A 19557-nucleotide genomic window follows, 5' to 3' on the forward strand; every position below is an offset into this window, starting at 1 on the left:
ATATGAAAAAGGCTTTTGTCCATCTTCAAACTCTGTAAGCTCAAGAAGTTAGTGTGAAGTTCATTCAGACACTCTGGATCTAGGTAGTGAACGTGACATTTATATGGGGATAATCGTTTTGAGTTTCATTTTGAAATTTTCTTGAAAGTCATTCTTTTAACTAGCTGATTTTAAGAAAATCTCTTATTTCTGGGCTTACTTTCCTTATTTGTAAAATGAAATAGTCAGAATAAAGTTCTTTTAGCTCTGATTTGAAAGCCTTAATTTTATGTATTTTATTTTTACATTTTTAAAGATTTTATTTATTTATTCATGAGAGGCACAGAGAGTCAGAGACACAGAGAGTCAGAGACATAGGCAGAAGCAGGCTCCCTATGGGGGGAGCCTGCCGTGGGACTTGATCCCAGGAGCCCAGGATCATGCCCTGAGCCAGCCACCCAGGTGCCCTTCCTGAAAGCTTTCATGTTAAATTAGAAGGGGGTCAGTGGGGGTCACTGGGTGGCTCAGCAGTTGCGTGCCTGCCTTTGGCCCAGGGCATGATCGCGGAGTCCTGGAATTGAGTCCCACATTGGGCTCCCTGCATGGGGCCTACTTCTCCCTCTGCCTGTGTCTCTGCCTCTCTCTCTGTGTGTGTCTCATGAATAAATAAAATAAGTAAATAAATAAAATATCTAAAAGGGGGGGGTCAGTGATCTTTACAGAATACTTAAAAAGAAACAATACATTTAACTTATTTTACTTTTTTCTTTGTAGATCATGGAAGGGAAATGGCTGCTGTGTATGTTACTGGTCCTTGGAACTACTGTTGTTCAGGCTCATGAAGGACATGATGATGATATGATTGATATTGAGGACGACCTCGATGATGTTATTGAAGAGGTAGAAGACTCCAAATCAAAACCAGATACCAGTGCTCCTACATCTCCAAAGGTATGAAGTGGTCTTTGAATCTATTTGTTTACCTCTTGAGATAATCAAAGGATGAAGTTAAATTTGGATCCTTTTCCAAGGTTAAGAAAAGTTAGCTGAAATAGCAGCCTTTCTTACATATTGTCAGTGATGAATTATATACATTGAATCAAGAGCCAGCTATAAAAATTTGGGATAATCTAAAGCAAATCCTACTAAGAAGGGAATTGTGTTGAAAATTTCAATTCTTGGGGATCCCTGGGTGGCTCAGTGGTTTAGCGCCTACCTTTGGCCCAGGGCGTGATCCTGGAGTCCCAGGATTGAGTCCCATGTCGGGCTCCTGGCATGGAGCCTGCTTCTCCCTCCTCCTGTGTCTCTGCCTCTCTCTCTCTCTCTCTCTCTCTCTCTCTCTCATAAATAAATAAATCTTTAAAAAAAGAAAAAAAAATAAGTTCTTGAGTCATTTTTTTTATTTAACACAGGTCACCTATAAAGCTCCAGTTCCAACAGGGGAAGTGTATTTTGCTGATTCCTTTGACAGAGGAACTCTGTCAGGGTAAGCATTTCTTAGGGAAAACTGTCTTAGAGGCATACTTCATGTAAATGTGATGGTGGATTTCTTTTTGGATAGGATTTTATAAAGTAAAATGCCTTAACTATTTTATGTCCCCACTGTTTGTGCTTATTTAGGAGAATTTAGAACATGTCCATTTAGAAAAGTTTTTAGAATATGTGGGTCTAATTTCCATTTCTCTTTACCCATTGACCCTATATGTTCTTTCAAACTGAGAAATTTTTTTCTTTTGAGCCTTAAAAAAAGTGGAAGGGTGACTGGGTGGCTCGTTGGTTAAGCGTCTGACTCTTGGTTTCAGTTCAGGTCATGATCTCACAGTCATGGGATTGAGCCCCATGTTGGGCTCCACGCTCAGTACAGAGTCTGCTTCAGATTCTGTCTCTCCCTCCCTCCCTCCCACTCGTGTGCTCACGCGTGTGCTCGCGCTCTCTCTCAGTAAATAAAATGTTTAAAAAACAGTGGAATTATTTCATGGGTTTGATAGTTTTTTTTTTTATCTCACAAACTCATGGGTTTGTGAGTTGAATACTATGTATTACTGTTTGTGTGGCAGATTTAAAAGTTGAAAGTAGAGTGGTTAAGTAAGCTAAGAAGAGCTGGGTAGATCCTGCTTTTGTTAGTATTTACATTGTTTTCTTTTTACAGACCAGCTATCATTTAAATCTTAATTTGGGGATTTGTCTTAATTACAGGTGGATTTTATCAAAAGCCAAGAAGGATGACACTGATGATGAAATTGCCAAATATGACGGTGAGAATTCCATTTGATTTACATAGAATAGCAGACTGAGGCTTCTTCACATGTGGTTTCCATAGCATCTCTTAAGGCTGGTTTGAAAGGAGTATGTATACAATTTAAGATTTTTCCTTGGAAGCTTTGCTGTGTATTCATAGGATTAGACATGTTGACTATTTTCCACCACAGGATAGTGGTGCTGCTGTCTGTTGGAAATGGAAGGTCTTTCTCAGTATTGATGAAGTGAATATGCTACAGGTCTTATAACTCATCACATGTGTGTGTGGTTAATAGGCTACTCTCATAGGTAAGTGGGATAGGTTAAAAATTTGCCAGTATGATAGACGTGTACAACTTGGAGTTTTGCTTGTTCCCATTTAAAGGCTATTCAAAGGTATAATTAGGGAGTGGAATTATTTTTTCTGATGTCTTGCAGGAAAGTGGGAGGTAGATGAAATGAAGGAAACAAAGCTCCCAGGTGATAAAGGGCTTGTGTTGATGTCTCGGGCCAAGCATCATGCCATCTCTGCAAAACTCAACAAGCCCTTCCTGTTTGATACCAAGCCTCTCATTGTTCAGTGAGTGAAACGTATGCTTGATAGAAACATCCTAGATCTCAGGAAATTATTACTCTACTTTAAAAAATTATTAGAATAATTATATGTTACAGTAGTGGGGTTCGGGATATATTTAAGCATCCTGTAATCTAGTATTTTTTTCTTGCCCAAAAGTCTTTTGAAACGATTGGCTAATTTTTCTCCTGATAGCAGATGATCAGGATTTTATAAAGAGTGTATACCTGGGAATCTGCATAAGGTTTTGTTTTATTTTACTTATGTTTGGGGGGTGGCTGAGTAACCATTGAAAAGCAATAGAAGATGAAGGGTGCCTGGCTGGCTGGGTTGGCAAAGCATGAGACTTGATCTTGGGGTTGTGAGTTGAGTCCCAGTTGGGTATAGAAATTACTTTAAAAAAAAAGTCTTCAAAAGCAATAGAAGATGGAATTTTTTTTTAAGGATAAATGTATGACCTGTGTGATAAAACATGTGACCAAGATGGGGAGAGAGAAGTAAATAAAGACATTTGACTTTTCAAGATGCGTTATGGTTTTCTGCTTTTCTCTTTGAAATCAGGTATGAGGTTAATTTCCAAAATGGAATAGAATGTGGTGGTGCCTATGTGAAACTGCTTTCCAAAACCCCCGAACTCAACCTGGTAGGTACTTCCTGTTTCCTTATGTGGCCACCCACAGTCGTCTTTTAAGAATGTTAGAGAAAAGGAAAGAAAATCTTGTAAGACTTGGGAAAATGAAGACCTCTTCTGCTGTTGAAATATTTAGAGGATTGGGAACGTTGACTTTGACACTTCTTTGCTTTTTATTTAAAATGTGAATTTCAAAGCCATTTTGTCTTACCTCTGATTTCTGTTCTGTGTAATTTTTAGTTTTGGCAAATTTATTTCTTTGTTTTATGGGAGAAGCAGTAACTAAAGAAGATGCTGAATAACATGCATACTCTGATTTTTTTTTTTTTTTAAAGCACTTTCATATATTCTCATGTAAAGTTTCCTGGTAATTTCTGGTTATTCCTTTCACTAGTATCTGTATAAACCTCATAAATGAATTAACTTTTTCTTTAAGGTCCCCAAAATTTACTTGGGACTTTACTAGAGGAAGTAGCACACTTTGAGAGTTTGCCTTTGAATACTTTTGATTGAGTCGCTTAAAAATAATTCATTCTTGTTTCTGAAGGATCAGTTCCACGACAAGACCCCTTATACGATTATGTTTGGTCCAGATAAATGTGGAGAAGACTATAAACTGCACTTCATCTTCCGCCACAAAAACCCCAAAACAGGCGTATATGAAGAAAAGCATGCTAAGAGGCCAGATGCAGATCTGAAGACCTATTTTACTGACAAGAAAACACATCTTTATACATTAAGTAAGAAAACATAGTAATTTGGGGGTACTCTGGCGCATACATTTATCACCTATTTAATTTAAAGTTTATACATCCAGAAAAGACTCAGGCCTGCAGATACAGAGATTCTTAAGTCCTTGTTGACTTGATATCTTAGTGGTGAAAAGAACTTAATCTCTTTTTTTTTTTAAGGTTTTTTTTTTTTTTTCCAAGATTTTATTTATTTATTCATGAGACATAGGCAGAGAAACAGGCTCCCTGCAAGGAGCCCAATGCAGGACTCAACCCTGGATCCTGGGATCATGACCTTAGCCAAAGGCAGACGCTCAACCACTGAGCCACCCAGATGTCTCAAGAACTTAATTTCTCAATGCTAAAAAAAAAAGCTGCTTTTCCCATAGGTTGAATTGAGAAGTGGGGTTTGAGATTTTGAAGAGTAAGCTTTTATGTGCCTAAAGAGCTTTGTTGATTCCCCTCCTTTTCTCCCATTGTGTCTTGTTGATGACATGTTAAATAATAGGACACAATAAAAATATTTGTACATTTTTTTTTCAAATGATGTTTCCATTGAACTTTGGCTACTCCAATATCTAGACAGTTGAGTTTAATCATTTGGACATTGGAATGTGTTTTTTATTTTAATCTATTACTATTTTTAAAAGATTTGTTTATTTTTGAAAGAGTGAGAGACCATGTGAGTGGGAGGAAGGGCAGAGAGAGAGAGAGAATGAGATAGGGATCCTTAAGCACACTCTTCACTGAGCGTTGGGCTCGAGACCAGGACCCAAGCTGGAACCAAGAGCCAGCCACTTCACTGACCGAGCCACTGTGGGGCCCCTGGAATGTGTTCTTCACTTAAGTGAAGCTTTTCCTGCTGGTTTGAGCAAATACAGACATGCCGCTTTTCCTAAAGAATACAGTAATGTTTTTTTCTTTATAACAAAAATACCTACTTCGTATAGAATTCAAAAGTTAGAAATAAGCAAGACGAAAGACATTTAAAATTATCTGAAGTATTATGTATTTGGCTGTGTGTGTAATTTCTTATTTAAAGTTGCATGTAGGGGATCCCTGGGTGGCGCAACGGTTTGGCGCCTGCCTTTGGGCCAGGGCGCGATCCTGGAGACCCGGGATCGAATCCCACATCGGGCTCCCGGTGCATGGAGCCTGCTTCTCCCTCTGCCTGTGTCTCTGCCTCTCTCTCTCTGTCTGTGACTATCATAAATTAAAAAAATAAAATAATAAAATAAAGTTGCATGTAGTAGAGGTGTCTGGGTGGCAGAGTCGGTTGAGCTTTTGTTTTTGTTTTTTTGTTTTGTTTTGTTTTGTTTTTTTCGGTTGAGCTTTTGATGTTGACTCAGGGCATGATCTTTGGGTGGTGGGATTGAGCCCTGTATTAGGCTCTGCATTCAGCGGGGAGTCTGCTTGAGGATTCTGTTTTTCCCCCTCTGCCCCCTCCCTGCTCACAGGCGCACGTGAGCTCGCTTTCTCTCAGATTAACCTTTCAAAAAAAGTTGGACACGCTATATTTTATCTGCTGTCTTCACAAAAGTCTAAGAATCTCCCTGTGACAGTACATATCACTGATAATGTTGTTGGTCTTCATTATCACTGAAAACAGTGCATAGGCACTCCTTGCTTTCCCTAGTATTCTGGATGTGCTGGAACCTAGTCTGTTGCCTATGAGACATTTAGGTGTGGGATCCAGGCTTTACAGTAAGTCTCAATTTATATACGTTTGGTGTTTTAATATTTTTAATGTCCGTAAGTGAAGTCTCTCTTTTTTTTTTTAAGTGAAGTCTCTTGACCTTTAAATTTTATGTATCATTTTTTTTGTTTTAAAATCCATAGGAGGGTAGCCTGGGTGGCTCAGTGGTTTAGTGCCACCTTCAGCCCAGGTTGTGGTCCTAGAGACTCGGGATCGAGTCCCATGTCGGGCTCCCTGCATGGAGCCTGCTTCTCTCTGCCTCTCTTTCTGTCTCTCTCATGAATAAGTAAATAAAATCTTAAAAAAAAAAATCCAGAGGAACTAGCACTTATGATTTACAGATAAGGAAGAGAGAGTTAACTTACTTAAGGCTCCAAGACCATGCTCCTATTCTAGCACCCTGAGGTCATTACTCTGTGCTTCATTTTCTTGTTTTTAAAGATTTTATTTGTTTATTCATGAGAGACACACACACATACACAGAGGGAGAGAGGAACAGACATAGGCAGAGGAAGGCTGAGCCACCAGGGCTGCCCGGTTTTTTATTAGAAATATGATCTGCTGTGGTAGAGAGCTTGGGGAATTAACTTATTTATTAAAATTGCTTTTAATTTTTTTCAGTCTTGAATCCAGATAATAGTTTTGAAATACTAGTGGACCAATCTATTGTGAATAGGGGAAATTTACTAAATGACATGACTCCTCCTGTAAATCCTTCACGTGAAATTGAGGACCCAGAAGACCAGAAGCCTGAGGATTGGGATGAAAGACCAAAAATACCAGATCCTGATGCTGTCAAACCAGATGACTGGTGAGTCTTTGCTGTGCAGCATTTCGTATCTTCCATATGGCTTAAACAACTGAATGTTAGCTAAGATCTCGTAGTTTAAATAATTTATGATGTTGTCTAAATGGTAGGAAAAATGGAGCCCACTATAGCTGAAAAGGGGCCATAGTGGTCATCTGGATTGCCTAACACCATTTCATAAGCCACAAAATGCTGAAATTGATGATAGAGTTTGCCTGTGGTAACATGGTTGGTTTGTAGCAGAACCTCTTTTGGCCTGGCCCTTCCCCTGCTTCTATGAACTCACATTTAAAAGTCTTGATTTTTTTTTTTTTTTTTTTTTAAATTTTATTTATTTGAGAGAGTATGTGTGCATGCAGTAGTGGAGGGGGGAGGAGAGGAGGGGGAGGGAGAAGCAGACTTTTCACTGAGCAGAGAACCTAAACGGGTCTCTATGCCAGGACCCTGAGATCATGATCTGAGCTATCTAGGCACCCCTGAAAGTCTTGAAATTTTAATTTTCAATATGAAAAATAATATTTTTCCCATTTAAATTATACTCAAGACATATCTCTTCTGTATTGGGCATTGGAATACAAAGTCACAACAATACCAGCTGCCCACATGGCTCCCAGACCATTTGTGAGACAGGCATGTGTGTGGTGAGTAATTTAATAGTAGGTATTAGTAAATGATCAGAGCACCAGGTGTACCTGATCTAGGGGTGGTTTCTTGGAGCAGGGCAAGTCAAACTGAGACTTGGAAATGGGATAGGAGTTAACCAAATAGTGAAGATGGGAATTGGTATTCCCAGTTGAGGAGGAACAATGGAGGAGGAGTGAGCTTGACATGGTGTGAGTGAACTTGAAAATATACTGTGTAGCCTTTCTTGTAGGGTACAAATTGGAGAGTAATGAAATGTGAAAGTAGTCAGGGTTGTACTTTTGTTTATGGACATGTTTGAACTCCTATACAATGACTCTCAGAACTGTCAGGAAGTGAAGAAAAGAATAAATTCTAGCTGATGTTTTTCCTTCCTCAAGAATATGTGTTCCTGAACTTTTATGCTGCACTAGTGTAAACGTTGAATTTATTTGTGTATTTGTGAACATAGATCTGGACTCAGCCTATTTCAGTATCATACTCTTTAACTGGCTGTTTTATTTTGGGGGTGGGAGTGTCCCGCTGAATGTTAAGACCTCATGCAGTTAATTTAAAACAAGCATGGTTCAAAAAGAAGCATAATCCTGATGAAGGATAGAAGATGTTTTTGCTTACCAGTAAAGTGGCACTGTTTCACAGTAACTGCGTAAAACTTTGAAATTAGGTACTTCTCAATGAACTTTTATTTTAAGAGTAATTGTTGGAGTTAAAATTCACATACTAAAATCCACCCTCTTAATTGATACAATTCAGCAGTTTAGTATATGCACAGTATTGTGCAGCCACCACCACTAATTCCAGAACAATTGTATCACCCAAAAAGAAATCCATACTCATTAAGCAGTTACTTCCTGTTCCCCCTCCGCCTTGGCAATCACTAATTTTTCTGTCTCCATGGGTTGTCGATACTTTATTCTTTTTTCTAAGCACATAGTACTGCCACACTTTATCCGTTCCTCAGTTGACTGACATTTAGGTTGTTTCCCTGTTTTGGCAATGGCTATAAATAATGCTGCTATGAATACTCATTACAGGTTTTTGGGTAGTTCTACATTTTTATTGCTCTTGGAGTGGAATTGCTGGGTCATATGATAACTCTGTTTAACTTTTTGAGGAACTGCCACACTTTTCCAAAGTGGCTATACTGTTTTATGTTCCCACTAGTGATATCATAAGAGTTCTGGTTTCTCCACATCCTTGCCAACATTTGTTTTTATCAGTCTTTTTTCTTACAGCCATCCTAGTGGCTATGAAATGATATCTTATTGTGGCTTTGATTTGCATTTCCCTGATAGCTAACGATGTGTTAAGCATCACTTCATGTGCTTATTAGCCATTTTTTAATCTTTGGAGAAATGTCTGTTCACATCCTTTGCCAGTGTTTAAGTTGGGTTGTCTTTCTTATTGAATTGAGCTTGCTATGTATTCCAAATGTTAGACCATTACCAGATGGATGAATTATTCTATTCTATTTTCTAGAAGGAATTATTATAGATTTTGATTAAGCATGACTTAAATATTTTCAGGTTGCCCTGTTTCAGATTCACAAAGTGGGATCACATTGTTATTCTTGGTCAGTGTTGTCATAACTAGCTTTTTCTTTTGTGTTTAAGGGATGAAGATGCCCCTGCTAAGATTCCAGATGAAGAAGCTACAAAGCCTGATGGCTGGTTAGATGATGAACCCGAATATGTACCTGATCCAGATGCAGAGAAGCCAGAGGATTGGTAAGAGCTTTTAAATTAACCTGCTTTTTTATTGTAGTAAAAGTTAATGATTAAATATAGCCATGTGCAACTTAAGTGTGTAGAGCTCAACACATTTAATTACCTGTTTGTCTTTAATGCATCTGTCATGAAAAACCCTTGTTACTGGAAATGCAGGAACAAGATGATACTCTAGTGTCACAGTATGACACTGAAAACATTACTGCAGGGTTTTAGGGGAGTCCTGCCATGGCCGTCCTAGTCCTGTATCACAGAATCCACTTGTAATTTGTATCTCCACAGGGATGAAGATATGGATGGAGAATGGGAGGCTCCTCAAATCGCCAACCCTAAGTGTGAGTCGGCTCCTGGGTGTGGTGTCTGGCAGCGACCTATGATTGACAACCCTAATTATAAGGGCAAATGGAAGCCTCCCATGATTGACAATCCTAACTACCAGGTTTGTGCCTTTTGATGGTTGGGTTGCCTCATTGATCTGTTTGGAAAGAAGTTTTGTCTATAGTGAGGCTGCATGGTTGATCCTGTATTCAAACTAATGAATTAAAAACATACTTGAGGGATCCCTGGGTGGCGCAGCGGTTTGGCGCCTGCCTTTGGCCCAGGGCGCGATCCTGGAGACCCGGGATCGAATCCCACATCAGGCTCCCGGTGCATGGAGCCTGCTTCTCCCTCCGCCTGTGCCTCTGCCTCTCTCTCTCTGTGACTATCATAAATAAATAAAAATTTAAAAAAATTATAAAAAAAAAATAAAAACAAACTTGAAGGGTGCCTAGGTGGCTCAGTCAGTTGAGATTCCAGCTCTTGATCTCAGCTCAGGTCTTAAGAGTCAGGATCATGAGTTCAAGCCCCACATTGGGCTCCATGCTGGGCGTGCAGTCTATTAAAAAACACACACACACACACACACACACACACAAAAAAAACTTCAGAATCCGGAGAGAGCTTATATGTTAAGTATTGAAAAAATAAACCTAGGGACTGGAAAGAGCTTTCCTAATTGCTTTGTAACTTGCGTTTAAAAACAGAAAAGGAAAAAAAAAAAAAAAAACAGAAAAGAGGGATCCCTGGGTGGCTCAGTGGTTTGGTGCCTGCCTTCGGCCCAGGGCATGATCCTGGAGTCCCTGGATTGAGTCCTGCTTTGGGCTCCCTGCATGGAGCCTGCTTCTCCCTCTGCCTGTGTCTCTGCTTCTCTCTGTGTGTGTGTGTCTCATGAATAAATAAAATCTTAAAAAAAAAAAAAACAAATACAGAAAAGAAAAATGGAAAGCTTGGGATTTGAGCACCCTGCTGTCATGTGGTAGGAGTGTTGCAGCCTCTGGATCCAAACTGGCGACCCGTGGGTTAGGGTGGCTAGAGTGTGGAGACAGGACGGGGCTCCCTAACCACAAGTCTGCTCAGTACTTCACTCAATATCTCTGTAAAAAAAGACTGTGACGTGCAGATGAAACTCTAGGAATACAGATGGTGATGTTAGAATGCTGCAACTTTGCTGCAGATGTAAGCACTCAGACCCTGGTCTCTTTGATTTCTGTCCTAGTCAAATGATTAGTCATCATTAATTTCCACTTTGTCCCCCTTTATTTTTTTTTAAATGTTTATTTCAGAAGCAGAAAGAGTGTGTATGCGCGAGAGGGAGAGTGTTAATTAAGCCTACTCCTCTCTGAGTATGGAGCCTGATATGAGGTTCAATCTGAAGGCCCTGAGATTATAACCTTAGCCCAAAATCAAGAGTCATATGCTCAACCAACTGAGCCACCCAGGCATTCCTGTCTCCCTTGAAAATGTGAATATCAGTTGTGTCTCTGTGCATACACTACTGTATGCTTTTCTGTTTGTAAGTGTATTTTTGGTTGTGCAGTCAAGCAATAAGATAAATTAAAATTGCCTTTTAATTAAAACCGCCCTTTAGCTGTTCTATGGATAGCCATTTGGGTGGATTGCCATTTTTTATTTGAGAGTCATTGCTGCAGTGATCACCCTTGTGCATGTCTGGGTATATGTGGTAACTATTCCTCTAGCTAGTTATCAAGAAGTACAGTTGCTGGTTGAAGGTCATGTACATTGCAAATCGCCACTGAGCAAGTCTGTACTTGTTCAAGGCTGTTTGTTGATAAGAGTCTGTTGGAATGTGCCCAGCAGAGTGAGGTGTGGGTTTGGGTCAAGGTCATTGCTGAGGTTAGAAATTGAAAGTAGTTAGGAGTCCAGACATCTTCATCATTTTCTCCCTAGTACTCAGTAACATTTACAAAGTCAGGATGTGCTTTCATTGGTCATGCAGGATTCATCTTAATTCTTACTTAGATTGATCATACATTTGTGTTGTTCATTAACTGAAATGATTTTTGGAAATACATTTTTTTTTTTCTCCAGGGAATCTGGAAACCCCGGAAGATACCAAATCCTGATTTCTTTGAAGATATGGAACCTTTCAAAATGACTCCTTTTAGCGCTATTGGTTTGGAACTGTGGTCTATGACCTCAGACATTTTTTTTGACAACTTTATTGTTTGCGGGGATCGAAGAGTAGTTGATGATTGGGCCAATGATGGATGGGGTCTGAAGAAAGCAGCTGATGGGGCTGCCGAGGTTCGTGCTCACTTCTTAGGCATTTGTGACTGATATTGCGGGTGACAAATTGTTCCTTTTGTGGCAGGCTCTCTTCCTAGCATTTATCTTTTCCTTTATTTGAGAATATTGGCATAAGATGCATGACCAGATGCCTGCTAAAGACAAAATACTGGGTGTTTGGACATTATTTCATTAGTCTAATGTAGTGGATTTAGCTGCCCTATTTAGTGTTGTATGTAGGGTTTTTTTTGTTTTTGTTTTGTTTTTTAAATAACATGCTAAAATATATTTAACAAAATTTGCCACTTAGGGTATTTTAATGTACTCTTAAATGTTGAGTCTTAGTTTACCAGTACATGCAGTTTTCACACAATTGGCCACATATCAAGAGCTGTGAGTCAGAGAGCTGGAGACACTGAGATCAAGAAATTCTTCATTCACTGGCCTGAGGTTAAGGGGGCCTCTAGCAGGCAATTAAGAAACCTGTTCTCAGATCTGTGAAAGGGAAATCACCTTGATGAGAAGAGTGGGGGTAGGGGGAAGAGAGACTTTTCTCTTACTTCCTTTTTATGTTGTATGAATATGTTGGCTTGAACTTTTTGACAAAGGAGGAGCCTGAGCAGTGCCATGTGGAAATTGAACAGTGGAATAGTGCAGACTACATTTGGTGTCAAAACCAAAGACCTGAAGTCTGTCCTGTCCTGTTTTTCAGCCAGGTGTAGTGGGGCAGATGATTGAGGCAGCTGAGGAGCGCCCGTGGCTCTGGGTGGTCTACGTTTTGACCGTAGCTCTGCCCGTGTTTCTTGTTATCCTCTTCTGCTGCTCTGGAAAGGTATGGGTTTTTCTGTTATATTAGTATAACTAAAATCTATTGCCAGAGATTTTCTTAGTAATGACTGGGCCACATCTGAAACCTTATTCACTGCTCTCAGTGGCCATTTATTGTGCCCAGATGGGAGTAGGATTTACAGCTCTTCGGTTTCTAGTAGTATTTAAGCCTGCTATATTACTCTTCCTAATATTTGGTAGCAGCTTTCTGGAAAACAAAGCAAAAAAACCCAACAACTTAGATACAAAACCAGCCATCTGGGCCCAAACCAGCTTTTCCTCCTGTCATAGGGGCACTTTATAATTCGGTCTTTGATGTTTTTCATTATTCATTCTTCCTTCAGCATCCCTGTCCTCCCCACAAAAATACATGTGGGGATAATCCAGCCTTATTTTTGTTTTTCTTATTTAGTCTCTGTTGTATACAATCCAAAAACCAGGGAAGAAAATTTTGTTTAGGTACTCTCCTATTAAGTGAGGATTATGTTCACCTTGCATTCAGTATGTTTTGTAACATGATTCCCAAAGTTCCTTTTTCAGCCTTCTCCCCCACCACTATTCTCTCTGTGTGTCTGTGCCTCGGTCATCCTTGCTGTTTATATCTGCATGTTCCTGCCTAACTCCTTTGTTCTGACTGTTTCTTCTGCCTTTGAAACACACATATGCTTACTAAAGAGAAAGCTTTTGGGGCAGAAATCCTGTTTTGACATTTTTATTTATCTACACTAGTATATGGCCTTGTACAGAACTTTGCTTGTAGGCATTCCGTAATTACAATGTAGTATCTAAAAATGTGAACAAAATGTTTGCACTTTGGGGGAATATTCCAGAAACAGTCAAGTCCTGTGGAGTATAAGAAGACAGACGCTCCTCAGCCAGATGTGAAGGAGGAGGAAGAAGAAAAGGAAGAGGAAAAGGACAAGGGCGATGAGGAGGAGGAGGGCGAAGAAAAACTTGGTAAGAAGTAGACCCCAGAATATCTGTTTTAAGCCATGGCCCTGAGGTGTTTAAGACTCAGAAGCAAGTTACAATAAAGATTGCCCTAGACTCTCAGAGGTGTGTTCTAATGCAGATGGTCTGATTATCAAAAACAAGTACAATGTTTTGCTCAGTTGGTTGTACTTTTGATTTCTGTCTCAGAAGAGAAGCAAAAAAGTGATGCTGAAGAAGATGGCGGCACTGCCAGTCAAGAGGAGGACGATAGGAAACCTAAGGCAGAGGTAATAGAAAGGGGAAGTAATGTTTTCTAGCTCAAGCAGCTCAGGCAAAGGTGCATTTAAGTAGGTGCGTATTTTCCTAGGGTCATTTTCATTGGCCGTGGCAGTTAAAAAAAAGCCTGCTAGAATTAATTTTGTAAAAGTGGAATTCTTAGCAATACAGGTACACGTATCCTTGGACAATTTTAAACTACGTTTGAATCTCAGAAGCATTTTTCTGTGCTGCAGATGTTTTCTGGAATAAGCAGAAGGTTTCAGGGAAAAACCAATCAAATGTTTGCGGAGATGGTAACTTCAGGTTATTATTCAACATGTCTGTCTCCCCCCCCTCTCTCTCCTCGCTGTGCCCTGAAAAAATATATTTCCTTCCTTGGTGGTCTAGTGGTTGGGGGGGTGGGGTGAGAAGTATTTCTTGAACAATGATTTCATTGTATTCTGAAATTTTTGTCCCTGTTGCTCATGGATTTATTCATTTAACTAGTATTTATGGAGTGCCCATCATGTGCCACACATTGTCAGTGAACAAGACAAAGATACCCTTCCTTTGGGTAGCGTAAATTCCAAGGGGAGGAAAGAGACAATAAGCAGTAAGCGTTATAAGGAAGTAGTAAATGAGTATCAGTGTGTTAGGAAGCGATAGGTCCTGAAAAATGAAAGTAGGACAGGAAAAGATACTGGAAGTATGGGAGGTGAGATGGGTTGCAACGTTTGAGATGGTGGGCCTTGTTGAAGAGAGAAAAGGACTTTGCCATGGAGATGTCCATAAGAGGAATAATCCTGGCACTGAGAATGGCCAGGACAGGGGTCTGAAGTAGTAGTCTAGAAGACCAGTCTGGCCAGTAGAGAAGGGGATGGAGAAAAGGAGGTCGAGGAAGGCTCCAGATTAGGGGGGGGGTCTCTGAGGCCATGGTGTGGGCTTGGCTTCTCCTCCTCATGAAATGGGCAGCCATTGCAGGCTTTGGGGCACAGGAGTGACAGGATCTGATTACACTGGCTGCTGTGTTTTCTGCAGACCAGGGAGAATCAACGAGACTTGTTAGGAGGCTGCTGTGATAATGCAGGCAAGATATGGTGGCTCGGAGCAGAGTGATAGGAGAGGAGAGGATGAGAACTCATTGGACTTCTAGATCCATAGGACTGTGAGGGAAAGAGAATAATCTACACCTTTCTTGAAGTCCTTTTCCAAGCACTACTTTGTTTCGGTCTGCTCTTCCCTGGAAAACCCTACCCAATTGCCATTCCAGCTTCTACAGCTGCCCCAGCATTGATAAAGGTCAATGGTTGTTTATATTTGGCTATATTCAGCCTCAGCTACAATGTAGAGTTTCAGCTAGATGTACTTCTTTCAGGTAGGGGCCAGTGTCATGCATAAATATTATATTCCTCAGTCTTTCTCACAAAATAAGAAGTTGCTACATTGAGTAGGAGGAGCTGTGGGCTTGTAGTCTTGAGTGTTATGTGGGACTTAGCTGGGATAGTCTTCCATCCCCTTAGATCCTAGCTTTCTCAGTCTCAAAACGAGGCTAATGTGCCCACAGGCCAGTAGGTTAGGTTATTCAGGATTGAGCATCTGGTCCTTTTTAAAGAAAACATTTTTGGGTTAGATTGAGGAAAGTGCATGTTTACAGAAAACAATAGAGACTAAATTAGAGCACACATAACCCTACCACCTCCAAGACAACCGTTATTTTTGGTGCATTTTCTTCTAATTATTTTTGTTCTCTTTTTTTTCCTTAGATGGCTCACCCTCAGCCTGGCTGATCTTGAAAACTTGTTGAAGTTTTACGTGTTTAAAGCATGCTAATTATAGTGAATTTCTTATTTTTTCAACCAACAGGAGGATGAAATTTTGAACAGATCACCAAGAAACAGAAAGCCACGAAGAGAGTGAAACAATTTTAAGAACTTAATCTGTGATTTCCTCCCCCTCCTCCCCTTCCCCTGCAAGCACGGTCCTGGGAGAGGACCTGGCACACCTTAGGTTGAACTCAGAAAACCTCCAGACATCACCATCAACAGGTTCCAGTCGAACACTAGCCCATGTAATTTTAAACATCTAAGCAGTAAATAATTGCTGTTGTGAAATAAAGGACCCTGTTTCTGTAGAAAGAAGGCATATAACATTAATAGTTGTGAAATGTAATATGAAGCAACTAACTTGTATTTTTTGTTTTGTTTTGTTTTTAAACATCTTTGTTTTTTAAAATAGAGTGATAGAACTTTGCCAGTCTTTAAAATCTTGGCTTAATTTAATATATTAACCTGTCCATGCAGAAATAACACCAACCTTTAGAAATGTTTGGGGGATGAATTGCAGTTTCTATAACCAAATTTTTAAGTTTGGTATTATGAAACATTCAAGTGTTCTCTGTCCCTTAAAATTGATAATCATTGTTTAAAGTGCAGTTGTTTGTGGTTATAATCTTGTTTTGCTTGCTTCCATCACCCAGTTCCTCCAAAGAAAACTGAGGAGATGGACTGGATGGAAGCCCAAATTATAAAAGGTTCTGTTTCAGTTGTATTAAAAATAGACATACAGAAAGAAGAAACTTTTCCTCTTGGTGTTGGTTAGACCATACAGTGCGTGTGTTCTGTTGCCCTTGGTAGCAGCTCTGTTCCCAGACGGCTCTGCAGTCCGTTGAGGAGGTGGTATGATGTGGCATTCGGGCAGTCATGCTTCCACAACTGGGAGTGTCTGGGCTCCAGCCTTCTGGAGCAGGTGGCTGTTTGAGGAATGCTCCCAGGGCATGGGAGCTCCCAAGCAGATGCAAGATGTTTTCATCACTTCCTCCACTGTGTTGACACTGTCTCCTTCCCAGTTGTCCCAGATCCCCAGCTTTCTCCTCTGCTATGCATTTTCTTCACAGCGCAGCTTGCAGTCCGTCACTGAAAATGATTATAAGCTCCGCATAGTGTTAAGCTTTATTGTGATTAAGTGTATGTTTCTTCCTTCTTTAAGCAGACCCACACCTTTCCAGGGTCAAAGTACAGGATAGGATACTGTCTTTCATTTTTATCCATTTCTCTTGCTCTGTGTCAAGACTTGAAAAGTCTCAGCCAGAGGTGAGCCAATTCAGAATCTGTAATTGAACACAGGCTTAAAGTATTTATGGGAGGAGTGGCATAACAGCATGAATTCTGAAAAAAATTTTTTTTTTAGCTGCTAAACTTTTTAAGTCTTCATTTGCAGTTCATGTAACATTTGTGTCTTAAATTACATGATAAAGCAGTCCTGTTAAAAAAATTTGGGGGGGGTATGTGGCTTGTAGAATTCTTTTAAGATGTGATCTTAGTTTTTTTTTTTTCATGTGGAATGCAGATGGGTGCTATCGGAGCCTCTCCCCCCATCACTATAGTGTAATATCATTATTACACCACGCTGAAATGTATTCAGAATTGTTTTAGCTTTATTCTTTCTTCAGAGGCGTTTCAGATGTACCGATGATACTGTTTCTTGCACTGAATATATAAACACTCCAAAGTGTTTATATTGGGGAGATTTGGGGAGGAAGTATATTCATAAAAGATGAAGGCTGTATCTGTTTATTTTGTTTATCTTCAATTTTTTACTGGTTCACTGAAATTCTTATGAAGGTGGGATGAATTTTTCTTGCTGTTCAGTGCTTTATTCTTTTCATCTGTTGTTCTGTGGTCACAGTGACCTTAGCTATGTAGCAGACTTTCCCAAATGTATTGAGTGCAAATAAACAGTTACTTAGCAAGACCTAAAAATATGTCTGCAGGTTTCTCCTTGATGCAAATGTGTGGGATTATTATATTTCCAGAAACCTGCCTTCTTCACTGTCCATTGATGTTCCATCTCGTGTCTTATCTAACAGTTTCTTCAGTTGAGCTGTGGAATGACGAGTATAAATTAGTGTTCATTTGCCTTTCCAGAATTATTTAGCAGTTCGTCACCAAAGAAAGAAAGAAACAAAAGTCTTTCCTTGGTTCTCTTTTTCACCATGTCAAAGGTGCAGCCCTTCCGATTAAATGTCTGATACATTAATGAATGACCAGCAGTGTTTAGCTCTTAAAATGCACTTACATTATAGTTTGACGTGCTGGGTGTCTGTCACAGTGTTGTAAAATGCCCACTCCATCAGATTGTGTTCCTCAGTTCCTCTTATCCACAAAATACTCTCCATTTTTCTCAGATTGTCACATCACCAAATGTTATTATATTAAAGCCCTATGTTAAGTGTCTGCTTTTGACTGACGTTCTTCATGGTAATTTTCTTTTTTTTTTTTTTTCTTTTTTTGGTAATTTTCAGTTCAGGTGTTTTATTGCAGAAAATGCGGACGGTTGAGTAATTACTTAATGTCACCATGTGGATTCGATCCAGTCAATTCAGTGTAGATTTTTGCCTTCTTTTTGCTGCTGAATTGGGGGTCAGTAGTTTCTATGGTTAAATAGGGATAGCAGCTCAGAAAGCAGGGTGGGGGAGGCAGTAATTTGTAAATAATATTCTTTAAGACATATGAGAGCCATTGAACTTTTAAATTTTTTTTGAACTTTTAAATTTTTATTAGAGAATGTTCAGAATCAGACTCTCTTATCTGTGCTTACTTGTGTATTTCAAGGATGTTTTTGAAAATTAGGCCAAAACTTAAGTGCTTTTAGGCTTTTGGATTGCTTACCAGAAGAGAGCGGAGTGTAGTACTCTTAGTTACTGTTATCTCGCCTATTAGAAAATAGTTTAATTCTAATGTAAAATACATGTTGGTAGACTGGAAAAAAAGAATCATTGATGTGGCCTTCCTGAGCTCTAGGCACTTTTGCCTTCGCCCCCCCCCCCTTTTTTTTTCTGCATTTGTATAAAAACAAATACTACTTGAGTAAGAACTCTTTTTTTTTTTTCCTTCTGATTTTAAAATAAAACATTTTGGTGGGCCCTGGTAAAAAGTTACTGTAACAGATGTCTGAGCTTTTGGTAGTGACTGTCCTGTGCAGCCTCCTGACACCTCCTGGGTGACCTTGACCTTTCTAGTCTCGGACCAACGCAGGCTTAGGTACCTAGTTTGGGTACTGAGTCATTGCTGGTTTTTCCCCAAGTCCCCCACCCCCAAGGCCTGCTGGTTATATATAACGCTAGAACGTAGTAGTCTCTGGTTGGATTTTGTTGAATGACTAAGTTTTACCTAAGTCACCATCCTTAAATGTCAGGCCAGGCTCCCTGTTTTTTGGCTGAAGCACTATCCTTTACATTTCACTCCCCCCCCCCCCCCCCAAGGGAGCTTAACTCTTCTTCACACCCTCCTCTTCACGTCTGCTGGGGCTGCTGCTTTTTACATTAAGTGGAAACTGACAGCCCCAGTGATTCAGAATGGTGCAAGAGAAAAACCTCTTAAAGCTCACTCATGGACAATTCCGATCGATTATGAGGCCGGATGTAAGGAATGCGGTCGGAAAACAGCTGACACTGAAAAAAGCACGGCTCCTTTCGAGTTTGTGAAAACAACTTAAGAGAGTGCAGGGGAAGAAAATGGTGAAGCGCGGAGGTGCCAGGCGAGCGTCCCGGTCCGGCAGCTACGCGGCGCGCACTGCCCCTTCCCTTCACGGGCCCGGAAGGGCCTGCCGGCGAGGGGTGGCGTGGAGGACCGGCTCCTGTCGGTCATACTTGGCTCCCCGCCACGCTCTGAGGCCCGCCCAGGGGCTTCCCTCCGCCCCTCACTTGAGAGTTCCTTTTAAACTCCGCTCGGGAGCCCCAGCTCGCCTCTTTGCGTGTTCGCCCCCGCCCTCCGGCGGCCCGCTCTCCCTGCTGATTGGCCGCGGTGCCTGTCCGTCAGCCGTGACGTCGGGGTCGTCCGCCGGGGCCCCGCCCTCTTCCGAGGGCCCTGAAAACAATTTTAAGATGGCGGCGGCGGCGGCGCGGAAAACAATGGGGCCGGGGCGGCGGGGACAGGCCGAAGCCTGA

The 19557-nt window shown here is 40.6% G+C and overlaps 1 protein-coding gene across 2 annotated transcripts in view; it reads left to right on the forward strand.

The window, feature by feature from the left end:
- The window catches only part of CANX (calnexin), a 33338-nt gene extending 15493 nt beyond the window's left edge, over positions 1 to 17845 (forward strand). For both annotated transcript variants that reach the window (XM_026015428.2, XM_072731858.1), the window contains exons 2-15: positions 754 to 930; positions 1392 to 1465; positions 2176 to 2234; positions 2656 to 2797; positions 3353 to 3434; positions 3970 to 4162; positions 6471 to 6660; positions 8913 to 9026; positions 9309 to 9465; positions 11397 to 11612; positions 12307 to 12426; positions 13253 to 13379; positions 13563 to 13642; positions 15477 to 17845. In XM_026015428.2, the coding sequence (XP_025871213.1) occupies positions 757 to 930; positions 1392 to 1465; positions 2176 to 2234; positions 2656 to 2797; positions 3353 to 3434; positions 3970 to 4162; positions 6471 to 6660; positions 8913 to 9026; positions 9309 to 9465; positions 11397 to 11612; positions 12307 to 12426; positions 13253 to 13379; positions 13563 to 13642; positions 15477 to 15530 (1782 nt within the window). In that variant the 5' untranslated portion in view covers positions 754 to 756 and the 3' untranslated portion in view covers positions 15531 to 17845. The remainder of the gene's footprint in view (positions 1 to 753; positions 931 to 1391; positions 1466 to 2175; positions 2235 to 2655; positions 2798 to 3352; positions 3435 to 3969; positions 4163 to 6470; positions 6661 to 8912; positions 9027 to 9308; positions 9466 to 11396; positions 11613 to 12306; positions 12427 to 13252; positions 13380 to 13562; positions 13643 to 15476) is intronic.
- Positions 17846 to 19557: the final 1712 nt, after the last annotated feature.

The sequence above is a fragment of the Vulpes vulpes genome, chromosome 12, assembly GCF_048418805.1.
Source record: "Vulpes vulpes isolate BD-2025 chromosome 12, VulVul3, whole genome shotgun sequence".
In the NCBI taxonomy this organism is placed as follows: domain Eukaryota; kingdom Metazoa; phylum Chordata; class Mammalia; order Carnivora; family Canidae; genus Vulpes; species Vulpes vulpes.